The sequence below is a fragment of the Bemisia tabaci genome, chromosome 6 (genome assembly GCF_918797505.1).
Source record: "Bemisia tabaci chromosome 6, PGI_BMITA_v3".
NCBI lineage: Eukaryota > Metazoa > Arthropoda > Insecta > Hemiptera > Aleyrodidae > Bemisia > Bemisia tabaci.
This window is the reverse complement of record NC_092798.1, coordinates 48,209,667-48,236,148: the sequence shown is the minus strand read 5'-3', so window position 1 is coordinate 48,236,148 and position 26,482 is coordinate 48,209,667. Positions and strand designations below refer to the sequence as shown.

At 40.8% G+C, this 26,482-nt stretch overlaps 1 protein-coding gene across 1 annotated transcript; it reads right to left on the bottom strand.

Annotated features, from left to right (window-relative positions):
* Positions 1-22,025: 22,025 nt before the first annotated feature.
* On the bottom strand, positions 22,026-25,483 carry LOC109031385 (ejaculatory bulb-specific protein 3). The gene is made up of 2 exons (XM_019042867.2): positions 25,223-25,483; positions 22,026-22,400 (listed from the first exon to the last, which is right to left on the bottom strand). The coding sequence occupies exons 1-2, from the start codon at positions 25,416-25,418 to the stop codon at positions 22,222-22,224; spliced, it is 375 nt and encodes a 124-aa protein (XP_018898412.1). The 5' UTR covers positions 25,419-25,483; the 3' UTR covers positions 22,026-22,221.
* Positions 25,484-26,482: the final 999 nt, after the last annotated feature.

Sequence of the window (26,482 nt, the reverse complement as noted above, 5' to 3'; positions counted from 1 at the left end):
CGTACTGGCTCTACAGCGGCCAGGATGCTCCTATATTAAAACAAGCGGGAAAGTTCTAATACTGTCGTATTAGAAAAGCGCTCAGGTGTTAGTAAATGTATTTAATGAAGAAAGGACGTATAAACTCCGTCGACTTGGCTGGGAAATGGAAATAAAACATCAGCTGATAGCAAACAAAGGTCACCAAGGAAACCGTAAACGCGTATTTTTGTTTCTCGAAAATGAGCTCACCGTTGAGCTCATCAGGCGCGTTTTTTTAGGCTTCATTTGAGTTCAACGATCAATTTCGATAAGAATTACTCTACCGCTAAGAAATTTTCTTATAGACAAACGATCGAAACTACCTGCGCATTACGTTAAAAGCATAAAATACAGTTTTCACAGCTTTATTTATTTTAAAAATGGACCCCCCCCCCCCCAAAAAAAAAGCCTACACATCGATGAGCTGGTGCGCCATTTAAACGCATTAGCACTAGTATACTAGTAGGCAAGTCGAAATCAAAAAGCGCTGCCTATCGGCTGAGCGCTTAAAATTTCAACCACATTTCCTCGCGCAAAAACGACCAATCGACGAGAAACAATTCTGTCTCCACCGCGACCCGTGAATTTGCGAAACCTCCCCCACGAAGTGTGAGAAGAGAGCGGTGCGGATCTCCACCCCTGCGCGATGGCGGGGGCCCGAGCGGGGAGAATACCCCCCCCCCCCCCGACGGGGGCGAAAGGGGTGTGGGCGATGAGCAGGGGTGGACAACTCTCCCTCCCCTCGCCCCGGTGCGGGACGGCGTCTTTCGCTCTCGTAACCCTTTCAAAATCAAATCACAAGACAGAGTGATGTTAAAGCTCTTCAATCCAGTTTCCTTATCCTTCCTTTATCCTTCTCCGTAACTTTTCTCCGCCCGGAGATTTCGCCCCCTCCCCCTTCCCGCCTTTCCCCGTTTTCAGGCTGACTCGGATGCCACGTTGCAGCGCGGAGTAGCGGAATGGTGGCGAGGGATTTTTAGGGTTCGGATAAGGTACTTGATGAGAAGAGTTTAATAACATGGATTTTTTTCGAGCATTTTCTTGGATATTTGAGGAGCTTGGAGGACGAGGCGCATAAGTGCAGGTTTTGCCATTTCGAGGTACACGTGTTTGAAGTTTCAAAATTACATGGATACACTCATGGCGGACAAAAAGTTCCAACTGACTTTTTGCATCAAAATAGGAATTTGGGAGGGGATTTTCTCAGAATATGCAATGATACTAGTTTTACTTGAAATCATTAAAGTCTCAATTTTTTCAAAAACTGCACTTTTGCGCCTTGTTCTCCAAGTCCATCATTCGTTCCATACCCTGTATACACCGTGTTCTCTGTTCTTTAGACATTATTTATTAATCCTTTTATACAGGAGTTACAACTACCCTGGTAAAAATTGGCAGTAGAATCTGTGTTCCAAAATACTATAGACCCAAAGCCGGCTGTAAGATTTCCAATGGCTTCTGTAGCCGGCTGTACAATTTCTTTTAGCCTTTTATAGCCGATGGCGACTAAGCAACAGCCAGACGATAAAGTTTAAGCTAACGTTACTAAATACGGATACTAGGACTTAGTTAGTTTTTGGACCACCGCTCTCTTTTTGTGCCGTATTATCTTGATTTATTTTGCGAGGAATGTTCCGTACTTTTGAAGGATGCCTGACATTTCTAATATGTTGGAGCGCCTTCAATTTCGTATGATACTGTGCAATACCTCTGGTGTGAAATAGTTGCTTCAACGCGTGCACGCTGCGGCGCGGGCAGCCAGCGCGAACGCGCGTTGGCGCCTGCAAACCTAACAGGGATACTTCACGCATTGCGCAATGCGTGAAGTATCCCTGTTAGGTTTGTAGGCGCCAGTGCGTCGCCGCTCCGCTTTGTGTTAGGCTCTAATATTTAATCTTGCGGAGTCAGCGTTTTTCAACTCATGATTTTGAAATGTTCGCACACTCTGTATGGACTATTCTCATTTTAATTGATGAAAAAAAATATGTTTTAAAGGAAAATATAATGTGGGTTTTGTAAATATTAAGGTAGTTCCGTATCAAACTTAATGATTTCCAAAGCACACGAATTTCTACACAATTTCTTATTGCCTTTTATAGCCAATGGCGATAAAGTGTAAAGCCCGGCGATAAGAACTATAGCCCGACTGTATACTTTTTTATAGCTTCGTATGGCCCGGCTATATGATTTGCTCCGCTTTCTACAGCCAGCTATATGATTTTCGATAGCCTTCTTTAGTCGGCTATAAGAACTCCTATGGTATTTTGAAACGCAGCTCCTATCGCCAATTTTTACCAGGGTATTTCAGCCGATAGGATCGCTATCCATACGCTATATGTCTTCTTTGTCGATCGCTTTGTCTACACCCAAAAAAGGTATGACTCTGAGACCGATAAAAAATGGCTTGGAGATTCATAATTTCTAACCAAAGTGACTTACCGTCTACAGTATGGCTTTCTGAGCCATACTTTATTGGTCGTGAACCTATAGGCATGGCTCCTCGAACTATATTTTATGGCTCCATGATCCATAACTCGGCCGGCAAGTCACTCTTCCCATACTTGTTTTTTGAATGTATCGATTTCAATAATCAGTCCGTAGGCCAATAATATCAGGCCAGTAATAATCAGGTGGCTACTCTATGTAATGCTACTTTAATACTATATTAAAGCTACTCTATATCATTTACCCCCTTAGTCTATAAGAACCACCTGCTTCAACCAATAGGCTCGCTCCGATCCATCTTTTGTCTCCTATGCCCATAGCTTTGCCTATCGATCTCAGAAATCGGCCCGCAGACTCGATTGCTCCTTCTCAGAGCAAGAGTTTGTCGCCCCTGCAAGTCATAGGACGCAACCGGTCCACCCTGATTGCTCGACCTAGCATAATAATCATACGACTCTTACTTAGAATGCAACCACCCGACACCCATCATGACAATCAAATGGGTCCAACATAGAATACTTGGACCACATTTTGCAATAAGGGACCATTATTCCTGGGTCATTCTAGAAACAACATATATGCCATTGGTTTCCCTATGCAGAGAGGTGATTTTATGGGAGAGCCAGAGATAGTGGTTCCTCATCGCGAAATGTAATCCACTTCAGACCGAAATCATCGCTAGAATACATGGATTGCATTTTGCAAAAAGGAACCACTAGCATCGCAATGTTGCGAAGATTGTGCAACTTCTTTTGTCTTGGAGGAAAAACCCGATTATCCACTTATAGTTTCTATTTTACTCGCTAAAAGCTGTGAATTTAAGACAAAAATTACCATCCAAATTGCATAGTTTTTCACGATTTCCGCAATTTTATTGCAAAACATGAAGTTGCACAATCTTAGCATCATTGCAATGCTAGTGGTTCCTTTTTGCAAAATGCAATCCGCATAGCATAAGATATAGCGAGGACTCATCCGAGACGGACCCGATTGATCCGTCTCGAAGTGCGAATTTATCGCCCCTGCAAGTCGCGGAACGCAACCGGCCCGCCGCGATTACCCGCTCGAGCAAACACACGGACAACGTTGTCATTTCCCGCACGCGGGAACCAAGCGCGCTCGCTCGCGGCCGAAAAATCACGATTACTTCCGGTCGAGCGAATCGCGAATAAACATCGGGAGCTGGCTCGGAATCGGAATAAAAGAGCAGTCATGCAGACGTGCGATTGTGGCAAGTCGCGCTCCTCTCACGTAAGCGCGTATCTCGATCCCCGCATGAGCATGAGCCCCAGAAAGCATACATTCATATGTAAAATAGGGCTCACGAAGATATTGAGACACGCTCTTACGTCAGAGGGGCGACGAAGTGACCGCCCCCGCGAATTGCGTTATGCCTCAACAAACCACGTTTTGACGATTAATTCGATCAAATGCTTCCCAACTTCAAACATGTCTTTGCGGGCCGCATTCCGACCGATTTTAGCAGAGAGGAACCGAATTTTCCGATTCGTTTCGGAAACGACCCAACTGCCACCGAGCGTCCTATTCAAATAAGCGATTTTTAAAATAGGGCCGTGTACTTGGTCCCTTTCGGATACATTTCACTGGTCGAAAACAACGGCAATGCTCGTCATGCTATTTCGGTGGAATTTTCCGTTGCTCGCGCACGCAGACGCCCAAAATCGAGCACACCCCTTATGTATTACGTGGTCGGGGGATGCGCATATGTCGGTGTTGCCATTCTGTCAAAATTATCTAGATTTCTCTTGAAGATAGAGTGCGAAGTATGCGGATTTTGACAATTCTGCGGGCCGATTTGTGGCTTTGAGCCCGCATTTAGGCGTGTGCGTTGATATGGCGAGGAAGAGGGACAGAATGAAAAATGATAGCGGTTATCAACCGATGCATTAGCGTGAAAGCGGTGTTGCGATTTTATTTGGACGGGGATCCGCATTTTGACGGGGTTGTATACGTGGATGTTTGCGATCTCCACGTCCCCCGTAGACGTGAAGAAACCTTTCAATGGGCAAAATCTCTGTAGTATAGATCCCGTAGCAAAAATGTGCAGGTTTTTCGACAAAAAATTGAATCGTATCAGTGAACTCATGATCGCTGATTATTGAAATTGATAGACTAAGCGATGGACAAAGAAGACAAACTGAAAATAAAGCGATCGTATTGGTGGAAGCGGGTGGTTGCAATGGACAAAAGAGGTGAGTTAAAGACAAACTAACGGCAACCCGCGACTCCCGCGAGAGACCCTGCGGCCCGATTATTGAAACTGATAGACAAAGCTATAGACAAAGAAGACATAGGGAGTACGGAACGATCCTATTGGTTGACATGGTTGGTTCCTATAGACTAAGGAAGAAAATGATGGATTAACTGTCGGGTCTTTGGTGGGTTGTCGTTACTCAGTCCATTACTTACCTCTTACGTCCATTGCCACCACCTGCTTCCACCAATAGGATCCCTCCAAATCCCTTTTGCCGTCTTCGTCTGTAGCTTTGTCTATCAGTTTCAATAATCGGCCCGCTGGAGCTACACATCATTTCCCCTTAGTTTATAAGAACCGCCCGTTTCCATCAATAGGATCGCTCCATGTTCCCTGTGTCCTTTTAGTCTATCGCTTTGTCTATCGATTTCAATACTCAGCCCGATGGAGTTATTTGAAATATGCTTCTCACCTAACTCAAGATCGAATATAACATCATACTTGTATCAATGATTTTTCCCTCTCTCTACTTTCCAGTCCGGCGCCGCAATGTGGTCTGAGGAATGAATTTTAATTTTATTTATGTTATTATTTTCACTCACCAAGTGTTGACATTTGGACACAGAAGAAATAAAATATAACCTAATAAATCAATGCAAATTCCCGTTGGATCGGTGAACTTCGAACCGATTCTTTTGACACGAATCTACTGGTTTAAAGTTCGGGCAGATCAAAAATGATGCCTACATTGGAGAAATCATTGATCATTGATACCATACAAATCTTTCCATATGAACTAGATATATTTAAGATAGCTGCATAAGTTAACTCTGAATGGCACGAATTAATTTTGAATCTTGGATTCTAGGGGAATCAAATCTATAGTGTAGCTTTCGTAAAAACACTGAGTTCCAAATAATTTTTCCTGAAATTCCAAATTTGAGGTAGTCATTTTTTAAAAAAAGAAAGCACCGATGAATATTTGCAGAATCATGCCCCAGAGAAAAGATTCAGTTTTTGAAAAAACTAAAAAATGCGTTGTTACGACTAAGTACATAACACTAATGGCATAGAGGGTTAATTATTAAAATTGGCAGAGGTGATAAAGATGGGAAGCTGATTGCGTTGAAAAACTTTTCGATAAGTCGATTTTATATGTATACATTTTTGATGGGTACTTTTTTTTCACACAGATTTTTTTTTGAAATTTCGATGGTCGCGTAAAGAAAATGCAGCCTGATGGGTTGAAAAAGGTCACCGCTGGACCTGCCATAAGGCACCAAACGTATTGAAACGAAAAAAAAGAAAAAAAAAGATTCAAGATATGAGTGCGATGACAGAAAAAAGTGATATTATATGGTAGATAAAACATCGAATTATTATGACAAAATCAACCTGAATACTTTAAATAAGAGGTAGTGGAGTCTTCCTTTACGGAATGAAAGGTGAAAACAAAACGAAAGTTTAGGGCGAAAAATAAAATACACCAACAAATGTAAATAAAAATAAATAAATAAATAAATAAAGGAATCAATTTGATTATATTTAGGATTAACACTTCTCTATTTCCTGTATCTCCCTGCTCTTCCTCTCGCTCTAATTTTTTAATGCCGTTTGAAAATTCAAATCAGATATTTTCCTTCCACTACTTTTACTCAAAGTTTAAATTTTTTCGCCTGCGATCGCACCAATGCGTTCAAACGCGCTGTGAAGTTTATTCAGGAGGCAAGTATTAATCCGTAGGACACGTGTATCGAGCCAGGAAAGGACAATTGAAGCGTTGAGCGAATTTAATCAGCGCAAAACGTCCAACTCTTTTCTGAAATAATTGATCCCTTGTCCACGGTCACAATGTAATACCTGTAGCTGTTGGCAAAAAAAAAAGAAAAAAAAGAAATAAATAAAAAGCGCCACACTTTTATCTCTGGTTCACACTAGAGAGGAGGTTGAGTTGTGAGGAAGAAGGGTGGGAGGGAATTTTGAGGGAAGGGAAGCGGTGACGGGTTAATGGCGGGGAAAAATGAAAATGGCGTAATCAGAGCGATTGTGAGCTATTATCCCCTCAAATAATAAGTGCATTAAGTCCGCGGTTAATGGTGGACTGAGGGGGACGTGGGATGTGGTAACGGGTGTCAAAATAAATTCTCGAACGCTCTAAGTGTTATTAGCTCACGCACCCCAATCGCCTTCGTATGTACCTGAAAAAATCAGGGATGCTAGCTGCTAGCATTGCCAAGTTTATATTTTTCTTGTAATCGCGGAGGCAAAAATAGACTAAGTTAAGCAGAAAGGAATCAACCCACATTTTGGAAAAAATTGAATTATGAGTGGTTTCGAACTCAACCACTGCTCTACTATCTATCGCCGAAAATTCAAATTTTTTGTTGGAGCAAATTTTGCAGAGATTGAATTTGTAGTTTATCTTTTACATTGAGTCTTATGCAGGAGCTAAACTTTAAGCCTCTTTTTCTCAGTTCGATCCCGATGTGGCTTGGTTCCTTTCTGTTTAACTCCGTCCAAATATCACCTGATGGCTGGGAGTCAATAATAAAAAATTTAAGTGTTAAAAAAGAACAGAACGTTTCAATAAACTTCAATTCAAGCGATGACATACGGAGAAAAACACTTCGTGCATGGGACCCGAAGTTGAGGTCATATGGATCTCTAAAGTTTTCGAACCACGCATCTAAAAACTTGAGGTCCAGCTGCCGAAGTTCGGGTTAGACATCTGAAGTACTTAGGTACGTAGCGAAGGGTTCGGGTCACACATCTGAAGTACTCGGTACATACCGAAGTACTTCAGGTGTCTGACACGAACTTTGGCAGTTGGACCTCAAGTTTTTGAATGCGTGATCCGAAAACTTCAGAGATCCATATGACCACAACTTCGGGTCCCACGCACGAAGTTTTTTTTCTCCGTGCAGTTTCAGTTTCAGCCGTGGCAAGTTAGCACTGAGAGATTTTATCGATTTCTAGGGTGGTCCATTCAAACGTCTTGCAAACCAATAAAACTAAAACCCTCATCCACGAAATCACTTACTAATATTTGTCTCTGGCGGACTTTACATACGCGAATTGAAGCTTTCGAAGATGGGAGGAAACAGGTGCATTTCGTGTGCTCTCGCAACAAACGAGTTTAAAATTTTAAAATTACATCGGGTCTTATGACTTAAAGAAAGTTTAAACTGACGCTCCTGAGCTGGAAATGTGCACTTTATACCGTGGAATGCGACAAAGTCGCTAACTCATTTTTGCCAAAATTGTCAGTTAATTGTCAGTTAGGTGGTATTGTTAATTGGACTGGATTTTGCAATTTGGAACTATAAATTCTAACCCGGTTTAAAAACAACGTATGTGCCGTTAGTTTCCCTATGCACATAAGTGTTTTTCCAGAGGAGCCAGAAATTATAGCTCCAAATTGCAAAATGCAGTCCAATTGGCCCTCGAATATTACATTACACCCTAATATTACACAAAAGAAATACAGTTGTTCGTCATTTGAGAGGTTTGGAAGACAAGGCGCATAAGTGCAGTTTTAGAAATTCGAGACTAGAGATTAGAGCCCAGCCGCCTCAGCTGCGTGTCATACCTCGTTATGCTTGTATTTCAACAGGTGAGACACAACGACTAGGCCTCACTAAAAGCACAGTAGATAAAAACAGGAAGGAAAGGCGAAAGGGAAACAGAAATCCGGACCATCTCGTGTTTTCCCGAGTTGAAAAAGGAAGCATGGAAATAAAAATAAAATCGTGTGATCAGGAGCATGTCTTCGATCAAAATTGAGTTATGCATGTTTATTGGTAGTTGAAGGTAAGGCCTATCAGAATACCTAGCGATTTTGTCTGGAAGTCATTTGACGCGGAAAAAAACACCGAAAAAAATTGAAATTGATTTTACATTCTGGATGTAAAAAAAAAAGTGTGTGAGAACTCACAAAATGCTAAATTACTCGCTATGGCAGTTAGTTTTACATCTTCACATTGCTAAAGTAACCGCTGTAGCAGTTATTTCAGCATTTTTTAAGTTCTTGTACACCTTTTTTTTTACATCCAGAATGTTAAATCAACTTCATTTTTTTCTTGGTGCAGCGAATAGGATAAGTGAATTTTTCGTTTAGAGGAGCTGCAGGATAAGTGCAACCTACCATCACTTTAAGCCCGACTGCTGGCCTCAATTTGGCTCAACTGAACTGAAAATTTCAGAGGAAGTTCATGAAGGTGTGAGACAAACACCTGTAAATTTTGAAGGTAATTGGAGCCCTCTATAGGTCCGAGTAAAATCCAAAACTTTAAACTTGTTTTTTTCGAAATAATAAAAACTGCACTCATGCACTTTGTCTTCCAAGCCTATTATTTTTAAGAAAATGCGGCTCACTGGAAAAAAAAGTCGCTTGGATCTAGAGTCCAGACTCTTGAAAACATTGACAAGAAAAAACACTCTTGATTAAATCGGATTTTTGCTTGAATTGAGAACCAAGCCTCTTAATTTAAGCGGATTTTTTTTTTGATTCAAGCAAAAATCCGATTGAATCAAGATGATTTTTTCTTGTCATTGTTTTCAAGAGTCTGGACTCTAGATCCAATTGACTTTTTTTCCAGTGCTCAGCCATGCAACAGGGGACACGGGTCGGTCCCGTTTTTTAAACAAGGATTAATGAAGGCGGAATAGTGTCATGCAATGAGAATTAAAATATCAGCTAAATATTTAAAATATCAGGGGCCCGCGGTAATCCGTCGCCGACGGGGCGGAGGAAAAATACGATTAATAAAATGTAAAAACTAGGAGTTCGATTATAAAATAATTACGGGGACAGTTTAATCCGGCCGAAAGTGGTGGCGCTCTTTTTCGCGCGGTGGCGGACGCCTCGCGTCGTAATTGGCCGTGTTAATGGCTCGCAAAATTAAAATACGTAATTACGCGGGGAAAGCTGGTTCGCCGGCGCCCGGATTAGTGCGTCACTTTTTAATTCTGGAAAAACGAAACGGAACGAAACTGACGAATAAAAAAATTATCATCGGAGGTGTAGGTATTTTTCGCTATGCCTAAATTGACACCCTTAATCGTGTGCGCATAACTTGCGTATATATATCTCATAGTTATATTCTATACAAATCAATGTTTTTTCGCTTTTAAATTGACGCTTTCAGAGAAGCCCTTCTTTAAGTAAGGACCGTGTCTTATGCTCATAAACCCTTTTGTTTGCAGACAAAAGTGGTGCGCTGAACTGCTGACGTAGCGGAGATGAACAATGAATGTACGTATAAAAACTTGGAGCTAGTGAAGCTACGAGCGAGAATTAGAGTTCGCCTTCAAATCAATGGTTATGCAATGTTAGCTGCGCTGAAGTTGATATAATTGTATCACGGCTTTTTTCCCCGTGTGCCCTAGTTTTAGCGGTGATTTTTTACTCATACCTCCACATTGAGTAATCGCTGAAAGGTCTGTGAGTGAATGTCCACGGGAAAAGAAACCTCAGTGCTTAACTAGAGTTGTTTATGAGAACGGTTTTTTCCAGTTTGGAAAAGAATAAAATTGGAGAGTTGAAAAAAATGAAATTGTAAAAGTTTCGATTGTCACGACTCCTGCTTCGTTTGACATTTTCAAGCTTTTTTTTGAAAGCCATAATTCTTACCATCAAATATGGGCTTCTGTAACACTTATTTGATTTTTTCTTACTTTAAAATGTCTTACTCGTTGATAATCATCATAAATGGGTGCTGAAGACGTGGAAGATGAAAGAATATTACAGAGATCCATGTTCTATTCCTTCAAACAGGCGTAGGTAAATTATCAAATAGGAATCGAAGTGTCCGCCGAAATATATATAATTTTTAATTGCCATATATGATTGAGAGAAAATTCTAAAGGTAAAGTGAGGGGCTTGGAGAACAAGGCGCATAAGTGAAGTTTTTGAAAAAATTGAGATATTCATGATTTCAAGTATAAATAGTCTTAATGCATGTTCCATGAAAAATCCGCTCCCAAATTCCAATTTTTAAGCATCAAAAAGTCACCTTGAGCTTTCCTTCTGCCATAAGGATCCATTTAGTTTTGATATTTCGAACACGTATCTATCGAAATAGCAAAAAATGCAGTCATGCGCCTTGTCTTCCAAACCCTTCAATTGGACCGCGTTTAGTTGAAAGAAATTAAGCCACATAAGCTATTACCAAATTTAGCTGGGTAGATTAGTTTTTACGAGAGAACATTTGTGCGGATTCCTTTGAAAATTTTGAAGAAGTTGCTTCGTACTGTGCAGAAAGTTCGCTCAAACTTGCGCAAAAATACTCTTCTCTCCCGAGAGGATATTTTTCTCTCCCGAGAGGATACTTTTCTCTCCCTAGAGGATACTTTTCTCTCCCGAGAGGATCAATTTCTCTTCCGTGAGAAAATCGCAAAACGGTATTGTTGAGTGTGTTTCATTATTTCATTGAAAGGTACAGCCAAGTTCTACTTTTTTTTAGATTTGTTCAATTTTTTATTGTTCTATCCAACTGAGAAAGGCTGACTTTTCAGCCGAAACGTTTTGGTGATATTTACATGAAAATTAGCCTTGTTACTCGCTGTGTATTTTTTTTTTCATTGTATAAACTGAAACATAAATGAGTTTAAAGCAAAATAAAATGTACCGCGTTAAAATTTTCCTTCCTAAAAAGTCCTCGTTCTTTGTTTTTTAGAAGTTGTTTCCAATTCGCCTACAGCTGCGTCCGCAGCAATTGATGTTACGAATATGGAGTGCGTGCTGATCTCAGCTTATTACCTACTCGACTCTCTGAAGGCGTTTAATGTGCAAAAGTAGAGCACCCTGTTGGAGAACAACCGAAGTGAGATTGAACGAATCGATTAATCCCTACTTTGTTCGTTCTCCGAACGATTGCGCTACTTTCGCACATTAAACGCCTTCAGAGTGTCGAGTATGTAATGATCTGAAATCAGCACGCACAACATATTCGTAACATCAATTGCTGCAGGCGTAGTAGAAGGCGAATTGTTCAGTTAAAAAAGAGTATGATAGGAAGTCTACATGTATAGAAAGGGTATGTATTCGATCGAAATGAATCGAACGAATAATAAAAACGTGAACCGATCAACACAGAGTCCTCTTGGACAATTAAATAAAAAAGCTGATCAAAATCAGTAGAAAACTTACATTTACTATGAAAATTTCAAATTGTAGTATTTCGAAATTAGGCTCAGCTAAGATTTTGATTTTCCGCGATTTTAAGTCCACACGTATCATAGACTCACCCCTTGCAAACCGTTGTTGGGTACATTTTTGTCGCATTGTTTTTTTCTGAAATCTGATCCATCCCAAAATTCCAATTCACTAGAACCGTAATCCATCCGTATACGACGTAACCGGAAATTAACCCAACTGGAAACTGTTTCCAACCGGTAACGTGTCCCTGTCGAAAATTTGACTCGACTGAAAATTTGATTCGATCGGAAATCTGACCGACCGGAAACCACAAACAACGGGATTCCGTATCCACCCGAAATTTCACTTCACCGGAAATCGAAAATCTTAATTTCTACTCGACCGGAAATGTGCCTCAATCGAAAATTTGACTCAACTGGAAATCGACCCGACGGGAAATGTGTTCAAACCAAAAATTTGGTTGTTCTCGGATGGAGAACAACCAATTTCAATACCAATATATCATTGATTTTCCTAAAAAATTGCAAATATTCGTTATATAAGCGATTGATATATCGACTCGTTAACGTTAAAATTCGATTCTACAAGAAACTTTACGTAGATGTCGGTGTACTACAGTAATATTAGGTGCATTTAGTCATCCATGACTAAAAAATGAACACTAAAAATCTCAAAAAATCGTCGATTTTCCGTAAGGAATCTCAAAAAATCGTCGATTTCCCGTAAAGAATCTTAAAAAAATCGATATGACCGACCGAAATATCGACTCGTTAACATTAAAACTCAATTTTGCCTGTTAAAATACGTAGGAACCGGTGTGTATAACATGTGTAAACAACGATAAAACCCCCGTAAATACATCGATTCAACAAGAAAATAGCGAAAAATAAGGCCGAAGTTTGACCCCTTTGCCCCCCCGTAACTCGAGAACGGTTCCTATACTCAACTTGAAATTTTTTCCTGAGTTTTCTGTTATTATAAGCTTCCACTTAAATCTTGGTTCGATGGTAGAATCGAATACCGAAAAAGGGGGGAAATTTTAGAAGGCGCTTTCCCAGTTAAATTTGGGAATAGCTAATGTGGCTTGGTTCCTTTCTGGTAAACGTGGATCATATGGACGTATTTCTACCAAAGAGACCTATGTCGAGGTGAGGAATATGGGGTGTGCTCGTTAGTTCTCTGGCCGTAAGAGTGAATGAGAATAATAAAACGCCAGTGACGTCAGCGGCGACGATGGAGACTCCGAGCCGCGGATCCGTGTCTTTAACTCATGAGTCCTGTGCACAAGGCTCTCTTGCCATGCCCGCGGCTCATGAGTTCCGCATTCAGTTTGCACATAGGTCTGTTTGATAGAATGTAAAATCCCGCTTTTCCAATTCTTCAAAAGGAATCACGCCCACTTTTACATTGCTTCTTATGCAGCTTCGACGAGCACACCCCATATTTCTCACCTCCACAAAGGTCTGTTTGGTAGAAATACGTCCATATAAAAGATTGGTTGGAGAACTGCGACTAGGATCCAAGTCGGTAGGAAGGACCCGACCTGGGCGAAAGAAAGGTTAGAGCTTGAAGCGTTAAGCGGCAGAAAGCCTCGCTTAAAATTCAAGCCACGGAGCTTGATGGAGTGCAGAGTGCCGCGCGCTCGGAGGCTGATCAACAATGTCATCCTCACCCCCTCCGCCCCCACCCCAGCCCCACTCGGATGAAAGCTCCCCCTCCTCGTCCCTCCCCCGCAAGCCGCGAGGGTAGCAGGTAGTCGCGACAAAGCTCTTGGAGGCGTCGGGGAAGGGAAGGAGTTAATGGGGTTCATCGGGTAATCGAATTTCTGGAGCTCTTCGCTTTCTACCTCTCTAACGCCTCGCTACCGCACACCGCACCCCGCTCCCCATTCTGCCGCGCTAAGAAAAAACGCCGTATGAACATTCGAGAGTTGCCAAATTTCCTTCGATAGAATGTCCATTTGTGAGGAAAGTTATGAATCTTTTTCCTTGAAATTTTTAGGAACTTTAGTGGAAACTGCCAGCAAAATAATCTGCAAAATTGGAACGAAAATATTCATAAGTTTGCCAGGAAAATCGTGTTTTATCAAAGGAAATTTGGCAACGCCGGGGGGTTCATACGGCGTTTTTCCTTATCACGGCAGCATTTCCGCCTGCACTCTAACCCGCCGCTATGGATATTTTCGGCAGTTTCACCCGCCCGCCAACGGCTGCCATGTTTTCTGAGAGAGCACTGAGTGCACTTTAATGTGAGCCGTGGGAAGCGTTTATTGTTGTGTACTTTGAGGGTCGAATCGGAATGCACTTACTGGTTTTTTACGTAGCGTGGCTGATGGGCTATATCAAGGGAGTATAACTGCGTCCCTGCGATTGAGCTTTGAATACACTTTGCTGCAGAGGCTCTGTGTACGCGAGTCTATGGGGAGCAAAGTGCTCCCCGAGGAGGATTTCAAAAAACATGATTTCAATTTTCGAAATATACCCGATTTAGACCTACTGATTCATTTCTTAAGGTTTCAAGTACGGGTATTTTCGGAAGTTTCAGCCAGCGTCTTACTTGCCCGGAAACATTTTCGTGCTGTGAAAGAGAGAAGTCTGTGCTGCCGTACTAAGGAAAAACGCCGTATAAACCTTCAGAAGTTGCCAAACTACCTTCGATAAAAACCGAATTTATTGAGCGAATTGTGAATATTTTTCCCAAACTTTTCACACGATTTTGTATGTAATTTAGTCTAAAACATCTGAAAGTTTCATGGAAAAATATGCATTAATTTCGTCAAAATTACATTTTTATCGAGGGAAATTTGGCAACTCTCGAATGTTCATATGTCGTTTTTCCTTAGCATTGCAGTGCAGACTTCTCTCTTTCACAGCACGAAAATGTTTCCGGGCAAGTAAGACGCTGGCTGAAACTTCCAAAAATACCCGTACTTGAAACCTGAAAAAACGAATCAGTAAGTCGACGGCCAAAGTGCGGAACCGCGTATCTCGCTTGCGGTGTTTTAAAATCTTAGATCCTATAATTTTTTTTGAAGAGAAACAAACCAACTTTACAGCTTGAAATTGATACAGAGTACGCTTTTGACAGAGGAAAAAAATCTAGGAAGTTTTCGAAAAATTTCGTTCTCTAGTTTTCCGAGGAGAAAATAAAATTTAACAGGGAGTCTGCAACATCGCAAATGGAGATAAGTGTTTTCTCATTGTGGCCATAAAAGTGCACTTTATCGCCAGAACTTGCACTTGCATTTGAACTGACGCTCGTGCTTGCCTTCCATGCCCTCGTTTTGTACTTGAGGAGTCACGCCACCGAAACATATTTAATGATTTTCTTCAGCATCAATTCAGAACCGTTTTAGTTCTTTCGAAGGTCTATACTCATACACTGGAAAAAAAATCTCGGTGTATTTACTAAGAAAAGGGTAGAATTACCAAGAATTCAGAGTTCTATTTGATCCCAGTTTTTTCTTTGTAAAATTACCGTTTATGGAATTGGTAATTTTACCGAGGAATCCCGGTAAAATTATTGACTTTCTCGGTAATTTTACTGGACCGCGGTAAAAACGCCAATATTTTTTATCGACTGTGGTAGAACTCCCGTGATAAAATGGCAAAGTTACCGGGAATTAATTACCAATAAAAGTGGTATTCTTACCTGAAAAAACAGTAAAAATATCGGTTTTTAGGTAAGCTTACCAGTCTGTCTTGGAAAAATTACCAATAATTGGTAAAACAAGTGAGATGGTAAAGGTACCAACGAACCTTGGTAAAAACGCCGAGAATTTTTTTCAGTGTACTTCTTTTCCCCTTTTTAGCAGGAGCATGTACAAACAGACTTGAATGAAACATTAAAATCATATTTTCCATCATCTCCTATGGATATAATATCGGCTGATTTTAGAATGTTCATGTTAGCTGCTACCCGAGAAAAATAAGCAGTGAAAAACTTGCAACGTCGCAAATTCAGGTATGAATGTTTGTTCCCTTGACGTCGATGATGAGTAAATGTGTCATTGCAAACGCGCCCGAGTGTAATCTCACTCTCGCGGCAATCGTGATCCTCTGCCTTCTGCCATCGTGTCAATGCAAAACTCTTGAAGGCACTCTGAGCAACTATTCCGCCACAGAAGTATTGCACAGTATCAGACGAAAATGAAGGCACACTGCCGTATGCAAATTGACCGGTATCGTTTAACAGCCCTTGTAATCCCTGCGGCGCACGCATAGGGACCACTTTGCTCTCTAAAATAGATTTCGAAAAAAGTAATCTCAGTTAGTTGATAACCTAATCGAATTAGTGGCGTGGCGTGCGATGCGATATATCCATTGATCTTCCTTTTAAACCCATGAAAAAAGATCGTTAAACGGGGTGTTCGCAACGAACACCTTGACGATCGATTCTTCACCATAGCTTTAAATGAGTGAATGTCGATAATCTATCATTCACGCCTCGCCACTGAATCGAATGGGAACCACTACTTCATTTTTATGATGTTTAAAGCATTTTTAAAATGCTCACTCTACGAGATGATCCATAAGTATCGCATATCCAGCACCATCCATGCTGTAAATTTTGTACAAATTGAGGTAGAAACTTGAAATGCTGTGAGCGTTTCTTGGTCTACTAGTTTGTGCCTTGGAACGGATACGTTCCTCTCCCAAGTACCAACTAGTTGCTCTTGAGAGAAAACATTTCTCTCTACCACAGCTATTCAATGCAGAGGATAGACATGTTTCCTCTCCTGGGCAACTAGTTTGTGCTTAGGAACCGATTCACAACATTCCTCTCTTAGGCACCAAATTTTTGCTCTGGAGACAAAATATCTCTTCCTTGAGCAACTAGTTAATGTTTAGGCGAGAAAATATTCTTCTCTTCCTCACTGACTGGTTGCTTAGGTGAGAAATGTTTGCTGGCCTAGGTCCCTATATAATCGTATCAAGGAACAACCTTCCACTCCTGGGGAAGGAACATTCGTTTCCTGTATCGAAACTACCCGCGAACATGTAACTACTTCGTCATCCTGTCTTTCTCTTCTTCAGAAAAGAAAATGTTAGAGTCTTCAACAACTACCTGCTTCCTTAAAAAAAGAAACTTTCGCTCGCTGACTTATCACCTTTTCCTAACAGAGCCGCTCCTTTTGAAGGAGAACACATACTTTCCCTCGAAGGAATCATTTTTGTCCTAAGGAGCAAGTTCGTTATTACTTCCATGCATCGGAATCATTTACCTCTCGCGATATCAGGCAAATGACACCTTCTGTTCTTCTCCTCCAGTTCCTGCCGCCAACCGGGCTGATTGCTGAAATTTGTAGGCAAAGCCATACAAATATGACAAAAAGGATATGGAGGGATCCTATTGGTGGAAGCGGGTGGTTGCGATAGGCAATAATGGAGGTAGGTACTGAACTAACACCCGGCAACCCACGAGAGACCCTTTACTTATAATTATTTCAACCCATAAGATCGCTCCATACTCAGCTGTGCTAAGGAAAAACGCCGTATGAACATTCGAGAGTTGCCAAATTTCCCATGATAAAATATTCACATTTGACGACATTTGTGCATATATTTTCCCTCGAAATCTTCAGATATTTTAGATTAAATTGCGTTCAAAATTGTCCGAAAATGATGGGGAAAAATATTCACAGTTTTCCCAGGAAATTCGGTTTTTATCGACTGAAACTTTGCAACGTCTGAAGGCTCATACGACGTTTTTCCTCAGCACGGCAGCATACTCCTTATGTCTTTTTTGTCTATCGCTTTGTCTATCACTTTTAACAATCAGCCCGCTGAACGTCCACGCCGCGCCGCCTTCTTCCGCGATTCTTTTCCCACTATAATGTTGTCAAATTTTCGAAAAATTGACGCCACTCACTGATTCGCGCGTGACGTCACGCTTTTATAGACCCCTCCCATGACGTGGCGCACGTGACGTGATTGCTTTAACCAATAAAAATGTTGTCAAATTTTCGAAAAATTGACGCCACTCACCGATTCGCGCGTGACGTCACGCTATTGTAGACCCCTCCCATGACGTGGCGCACGTGACGTGATTGCTTTAACCAATAAAAATGTTGTCAAATTTTCGAAAAATTGACGCCACTCACTGATTCGCGCGTGACGTCACGCTATTGTAGACCCCTCCCATGACGTGGCGCACGTGACGTGATTGATGAAGGATCTCCTCGCACAACTCGGCATCGCGGGAGATTACGGTCTGTGACGGTGGGGGATCCGGGAGGGGTGGGGGGACGTAAGCTGGCGGATACAAAGTTAAAGCCGTTGATTTGATTGCGTTCGGCAGTTCGGAGGTGTCGTTAGAGGGCGCAGGGCGAGTCCCTTTGGAGTGGAGATCAGTCTCCGCCGCACAGTAGTCAATCCAGTCTATCAAGGAGCTCGCACATGACATTTTTTAGCAATACCGCAAGTTTTGGTGTTCAATTCGTCACATGTTATATTCCAAGGGACGCTTAAAGAAGAAAATTTCACGAGGAAACCAATGGAACCACTTTGAGAACCTTAAAGTCTTGTACACTGAGAAAAAAACTCCGGCCATGGAAGCCGCAATTACGGGCTATATAGAGATACCGTCCGTTCCGGGCTCAAAGGCCGAAAATTCCGGCTGCTGGAGCCGTAGCTTCGGCCTCTGAACCCGGAGCAATCGAAGTTACGGCTCCAGCAGCCGGAATTTCTGGCCTTTGAGCCCGAAACGAACGGTATCTCTATATAGCCCGTAATTTCGGCTCCCACGGCCGGAGTTTTTTTTTTCAGTGTATAAACCGAGTTATAAGCTTTTAAAATTTCAAAACTATGTCCGAGCTCTCCTATTCTGCCGTGTTTAGGAAGGACGCCGTAGAACCTTCAGGCGTTGCCAAATTTCCTTTGGTAAATCACGAATTTTCAGTCGCAAGTTTGCTAACATTTCTCTTCCGATTTTTCACACGATTTTCTTCTCAATTTTATATAAATTGTCTAAAAATATCAATGAAAAATATGCACCAGCTTCCTCAAAAATACATGTTTTATCCGGAGAAATTTGGCAACTCTCGAATGTTCAAACGGCGTTCTTCCTTGGCACGGCAGTATCGACTCGATCCACCGTGCGCCGCCTGCGATCGCCCTCCCCGGACCCGGCCCTCTGCTACAGGGTCGTTCGACCCCCCCCCCCTTCCCCGCGGCGGCTTCGAGCTAATTCGATTGCGTTTAACAATCAGAGCTCATTCGATTATGCACTGTACTCGTGATTACGATGTTACTTCCTGATTTCGTTACCGGGATCTTGAACGAGGCCTGAATTCATTTTCAAATTAGGCGCCGCCGCCGCCCCCGCCGCTGCGTGAAGTATCGTCACCTCGTCGTCACTGTTTCTTCGCGCGGCGTTGCCGGACTAGCGTTCTGCGGGGGCGTTGGCGAAGGTCGTTGCAGGCTTAAAATTTCGCTTTTCTATTTTTTTCTAATAAAAAATACTTAAAAATCCCTTGCGCGTAGTTTTTTTTATAATATTTCTTGAAAAAGTTTGAAACATTCAAATTGAACATTTGCTCTTCATGAGAAATCATCACACAAATTGTTTTAAAAAAATTTATATGCGCAAGTGAGTTCTAAGTATTTTTTATTGATATGTCTTCTTGTGCGGGTCTCCAAAATTTTATTGACTAATTTTTTTTTCTCAAAAAAGCGCATCTTAAAATCGTTCGGAATTTAACAGATGAGGCGAAGAAAATTAATAAAATTTTTACTCATCCCTCTTCAGCAGCAATTTTTTTTCAAAAACTGCACCTATGCTCCTTGTCCTCGTGCCCCTCATATAGTTGCCCTTGGATCTGCTATAATAGATGTGCTCTTTTTCTACGGAAAAAACTTGTGAAATACTTTTGTGACGGGTGAGCGTTTGGATAACTGCAATCAAATCCCTGCATTAATCGTTCTTTTAAACATAATATCTACCAGGGTGTAGCAAATGCTAGCAGAAATAAAACTTGGATCCAAAATCATGTAGGATTACAGTATAACTTACCACACTTCTTTTTCCGTGTGCTTAAATTTGCACTAATGACGTCCACATGAACCTGTAAATTTTAATAGCCAGTCTTCAACCGCATCAAGCATCACCAGCATCAAGGCCGAAAAATGAGGTGCATAACTTCGTTGACCGCAAATCTGCCAGCATGCCCGCCAAATGACACTTCACGGTCATACCTAGCTCTGGTTTGTAGCAGTTTTCCTATGCATCCTCATAATCGGTCGATTAAAATTCACTTTATGTAAAATCTTCGTCATCAGCGAAATAAATGAGCCGTTACATCTTCGCGCGTGGATTACAAAGTACCGCTCACACCTTGCAGCTGCACCGGGAGGGCGTGGGCGTTTACTGCTGAGGAAGAACGCCGTATGAGCCTGTAGACGTTGTCAAGTTTCCTTCGATAAAAACCGAATTCACTGGGCACATTGCGAATATTATTTTCCAAAAATTTCAGACAATGTTGTACTCAATTTAATCTAAAATACCTGAAAATATCAATGAAAAATTTGCTTGAATGTTGTCAAAAATACATGTTTTATCCAGGGAAATTTGGCAACTTTCGAAAGTTCATACGGCTTTTTTCCTTAGCACGGCAGTTTAAAATTTAATTGAGGAAAGCAACACATAGATTTTCTCACGGGATTCCCTCGGGAAGGAATTATGGTTTTGAATTGGAATGCGTCATTTTTTCCACTTGAAAATACTCTCTGATGAGTTTATTACAGTGCTCGGCTTTAATTACTGCGTGCACGATGGTCTGTGGGAAAAGAGAACTTAATGATTGGAGAAGTAAATATTTCGAGGGAGCGATTTTCAAGTTCTGTGGAAAAATTGGAGATCCTTTATGTAATGGAAATCATTGACGTTGGTTATGAGTACCGAAGGCCCATTTGAGGGGCTTGGAGGACAAGGTGGATGAGTGCAGTTTTTGAAAAAAAATGAGATGTTAATGATTTCAAGTAAAATTAGTCTTAATGCATATTCTGCATGTGAAAAATGTTCTCCCAAATTTAAATTTTTAAGCATCAAAAAGTCAGTTTAAACTTTCTTTCCGCCATAATGGCTTCAAATAATTTAGAAACTTAAAACGCACTTTTCTTGAAATGGCAAAAACTGCACTTATGCGCCTTGTCCTACAAGACCCTCATATAAAGTAAGAAATTACAATTTTAATATGCGACTTTGCGAATCTCCCGTCGTACATGATTTTTCGAGGGAAAAGCCAGTAATAATATATCTTGAAAAAAAAACTACGAGTTGTTTGTTTCACCTGCGGAAAAATCCGGGAACATGTGAAGTTTTAAGGGTTTTACGTATAGAAAACTGTTTCGTTGGCACTATCTACAATGACGCACCGTCAAGAATATACTGAATTCCCTAAAGTTGCAAATTTTCCGAGCAGAAATTGAGGGGTAAGTAATTTGCTCAATATATATCAGTAATAATTATTGAATATTTTTACGAGCCCTTGTCTATATTGAATTTAAACAATAAGATGTACTGTTGTGACATAATATCAATAGGAAATGATGCGATGAAAGACATTTTTTACTGAATAAGAAGTAGAAAAACCCAGAAAATGCGAAGAAAACGCAACGTAGCAATACTTTTTCATATTTTTATGAGCCTACACGGTACGAATAAATACGAAAAATTCTGGAAGAGGAGCAAAATATAAAAAAGATAATTTTCATTTTCAGGAATTTTCGGCAGGAATTTTATATGAAAAATTCTAATTTTTTTTTTTAAAAAAAAGGTTTAAATAAGCTTCATAGATTACAATGCACTAGAAAATTACAAATATGGTGTCGTACATCGAAATACACGAAGTCAATTCACCTATGATCCCCAAATGTGCATTCATTACGTCGTTCTCCTAAAAAACGTAACCACATTCCAATGTTGTCAAAGTTCCTCTCACAAATTGAATTTTTGCCGAGAGAATTTCGAGAATTTGCGACTGAAAATTTCACCGATTTTTTTTGGATTTAATGCAAAAATTGGATACATTTTGGACAAAAAATTTACATGTATGTTCTTGTGAAATAAATTGAATTGTTTGAGTCAATTTTCCAGCTTTGGAATGGAGTAACGTTCCTTTGTACGTGAAACGACGATTTGCGTCAAAAATGAACAGAACGGTCTGAATGAAATAGCTTGAGAAGATTGTTTCAGGAAACTGAACTTTTATTCATAAAATTAACAGGTACAAGTAGACACAAACAAACGAAAAAATAGTGATTGGCGTATTGGGAACTAGATGTCATCGCACATGGAGCTGACAATGAGTATATTAAACTTAAGTAGGTTCAGTCTTTCTTCAGGATGAGGGGAAAGGACCCGTGAGAGACGAGGGTCGAGCTCATGGGAAACGTGCCTTGAACTTGGCATACTGCTCTCCGGTGGGGTCAAGCTTGTCCGTGATCTCCTTCCATTCCTCCGGGTATTCCGCCGACAGCTTCTTGATGGCTTTCACTGCACCCTCACGCTGTTTCTCAGTGCACTTGGCGCATTCGGTTTTCAATGCCTCGGGCAAGACCTCTGTAATAGTAAACGTAAAGGTGAGGTAAACCCTATGAAATATTCAACCAAAGTACCAGCGCGGGCCGATTATTGAAACTGATGGACAAAGCGATAGACAAAGAAGACATAAGGAGTATGGAGCGATCCTATTGGTTGACATGGTTGGTTCTTATAGACTAAGGAAGAAAATGATGGACTAACTGTCGGGTCTTTAGTGGGTTGCCGTTAGTTAGTCCATTACCTACCTCCCATGTCCATTGCCACCACCTGCCTCCACCAATAGGATCCCTCCAAATCCCTTTTTTCGTCTTTGTCTATAACTTTGTCTATAAGTTTCAATAATCGGCCCGCAAGTCATATCGTCGCTCCTCTGACGCACAGTGGATCGAGTTAATGGGAGAGGTCGGACAAAATTTGGAAACTTTAAAAGCTTATAACTCCGTCCATAAAAGAACTTTGAGGTTTTAAAAGTGGTTCCATTGGTTTTCTCATGAAATTTTCTTCTAGAAGCACCCTTAAAATTTCAAATACCGACGAGTTAAACGTCAAAATTTGCATCTTCAGGTAAAAATTTCATGTCCGACTCGATCCACTGCGTCACGTAAGGGCGTATGTCAATTTCCACATAAGCCCTGGAGAGCAAAGAGTCATACGAAGAGTAGGGTTCATGTGTAAATCGAGGTACGCCCTTACGTCAAAGGGGTGACAATATGGATCACCGAAGTTCGGGTCCCACGCACGAAGTTTTTTTCTCCAAGTAGAACTATTTTCATTGAAAAATTTTTGAAGAAAATAATTTTTTGCTGCTCTGTTGTTTGTATTTTCTCTTCACTTAGTTAGAAACAAAGTGTATATTTTCATTGTGAAAGCTCACTTGTAACTAATTAAAATAAAAAATAAAAAAAATGAGATTGCCACAGATAGTAACACTATTTATATCGTTAAAGATAAGTTGCAAGCACTGGAAAAAAACGTCTCTTGGATCCAGGGTCCGACTCTTGAAAAGTTTGACAAGAAAAAATACTCTTGATTCAATCAGATTTTTGCTTGAATCGAGAGCTAAGCCTCTTACTAATTTAAGTAGATCTCCCTTTGATTCAAGGAAATATCCGATTGAATCGAGAGTATTTATTCTTGTCAAATTTTATGAGAATCTAGACTCCGGGTCCAAGAGACATTTTTTTCCAGTGAGCGGCTCCGTTCATTTTTGTTCCGACGAAGCGCATGCATGAACTTACAGTACAATGCGGTGATTTGGTCCCTTGAGAATTTCAAATTAGAATTTAGAATAATTTTCCCCTTATATTACAACTACTGTAAATTTCACGTATATTTCCAAGTTTTACGCCAAACTGGGTTAATGGGGGGGGGGGGGGGGTTGTGTCTTACTCATGGTCGTATCGAAAATGAGACCTCTCCTACCCCAATCCATCGGGGTCTAAAACACGCTCCACAGCGAGGCACGATAAAAAGTGGGAAAAGAGAGATAGAAGGTATGAGTTTACGAAACCATGGCACGTCTCTCGTTAGAAGCTGTAAAACTTCTCCACTGGTTGGATATATGACCTTTCAAATTTTCCAGAATATCACAAAAACTTGATTTCTAATTATTATCTCGAATTTTTTAAAAAGAAATTACCGGAGAAAAATAATTCCCGCAACCATTCTGCGAGATTTTTTGTGGCTGGTGTAATGGTGCCCTGAAAATAGCTCCTTCGTTGATCAAAAAGACAAGCTTTTACCCTGAAAGATCCAAGACCCTCTAAAATGTCTGAAATTGTCCTCTAACTTGAAATATCGACATTTTTTGGTTCACGGACGTCGTCAATAGCCAGAAAAACGACAATTTTTAGGAATAAAGTTGAGAAGGGGGATCATAGGTCTATCCGGGGGCACTTCTTGAATAAAAGAAGAAAAAAACTTTGGAGAAAAAATATCTCATTTTAACCTATAGACATGATCCCGCAGTGGTTGAAGCCCTGTACATCGATGACCAAAAGTGGAAAACCTCGTATCTCCATGGCGGTCTTTCAAAATCTCTCCTCCAATTTTATTTTTTCAAAGAGAAGCAAGTCAACTTTATACCCCGAAATTACAAGACTGTGTTATACTAATAAAGAGGAAAAATTAAGGTAGTTGTCAAGAAATTAAATTGACTAGTTTTCCGATGAAAAAATGAAGCACGACAGGAAGTCTGCAACTCTGCAAACGGAAATAAACTGAAAAACATGTTTAGCACTTAAAACGTTGTTTCTTGTCGACTTTTTTTTTTTTTTTTTTTTTTTTTTTTTTTTTTTAAGAAGGGTTATATTTGTGTAGATTTTTCTCAATATCAGTTTTTTTTAGCTAAAAAAGCGTCATTTAGTTATCATTCAGTTTAAGTTGAAAAAACGAAACCAAAACAACGTTTCGGTTACCAAAAAAACTGACTTTAAGTTAAATCCGTGAAAAAAAACCCAAATATTGTCGACAAGAAACGACGCTTTAAGTTACATTAATACAGCCAGAAATTTTTTTTTCAGTAGATCGTCAACTTTCGGCCTAAGTATCACAAGCGCCATGCGACGTTCAAATTTTTCCGCCGCCAGTTTATTCTATTACGGGGAAATTATTCTACCAAGCTGTCCGAAAACTTCACGGACTTTTCTTCGTGGTGCCGATAAAATTCAGTGGAATTTCCAAACAGATTCAACCAACAATTTCTCTGTAAAAAAATGAAACGGCGGCGGAACTTTTTAGACGTGCACTTATGATATTTTGGCCGGAAGGTGACGATACGTGGTTTCGCACTTTGTACATCGATACGTTCTTATGGCCCGAATGATTGCACATGTACTCACGGTTGAGATAGGTTCCCTCGGGAGTGCACGGGGATTTGCCCTGGAAGCAGTTCATGTAGTTGCGGATGAGGCGTTTGCTGGCCAGGATGGAGTCCAGGTCGATATTGTCGTACTTGTCCGAGTAGAAGTCGTCGGCGGAGGAGACGACTGCGGCCAGGGCGGCCACGACGCACAACACAAACACGTACTTGCTCATTTTCGGGGGGTTTTCCAAAACTCCAACGTCACTGAGGAATCGAGAGACTGATGGCGGGTCCTGCTGCCCCCCGGATTTTATATCGCCGCTGGCCGGCAGGTGGGGGACGCGGCGGTTAGTTGTTGCCCTTAGCGCCGACCTGTCATCCGAATGCAGGCCTGATTCCTGACGTCCCCCGGCGTGAGTCACCGCTGCGTTGCCATTATGCATCCCTGGTGCACTGAAAAATAAATCTCGGTGTATTTACTAAGAAAAGGGTAAAATTACCATGAATTCAGCGTTCTATTTGATCCCAGTTTTTCTTGGTAAAATTACCATTTATGGAATTGGTAATTTTACCGAGAAATCTCGGTAAAATTATTGAATTTTCTCGGTAATTTTACTGGACCTTGGTAAAAACGACAATATTTTTCATCGACTGTGGTAAAATTACCGAGATAAAATGGCAAACTTACCGGGAATTGATTACCAATAAAAGTTGTATTCTTACCTAAAAAAAAACAGTAAAAATACCGGTTTTTAGGTAAGCTTACCAGTCTATCTTGGTAAAATGACCATAATTGGTAAAAAAAGTGAGATGGTAAAGGTACCAACGGACCTTGGTAAAAACGCCGAGAATTTTTTTTCAGTGCATAGGAGTTCTTATAGCCGAGTAAAGAAGGCTATTGAAAATCACATAGCTGGCTGTAGAAAGCGGAGCAAATCATATAGCCGGCCTATACGAAGCTATAAAAAAGTATACAGTCGGGCTGTAGTTCCTATCGCCGGGCTTTACACTTTATCGCCACTGGCTATAAAAGGCTATAAGAAATTGTGCAGAAATTTGTGTGCTTTGGAAATCATTAAGTTTGATACGGAACTACCTTTATATTTACAAAACACACATTATATTTTCCCTTAAAACATATTTTTTTTTCATCAATTAAAACGAGAATCGTCCATACAGAGTGTGCAAACATTTCAAAATCATGAGTTGAAAAACCCTGATTCCGCGAGATTAAATATTAGAGCCTAACACAAAGCGGAGCGGCGATGCACTGGCGCCTACAAACCTAACAGGGATA

Bases quoted from the DNA above. Each gene is read 5' to 3' on its own strand.
- LOC109031385 (XM_019042867.2), bottom strand. From the start codon at position 25,418: ATGAGCAAGTACGTGTTTGTGTTGTGCGTCGTGGCCGCCCTGGCCGCA. The intron at 22,401-25,222 runs GTGAGTACATGT...TTACTATTACAG, and splicing joins CGAGGGAACCTATCTCAACC to AGGTCTTGCCCGAGGCATTG.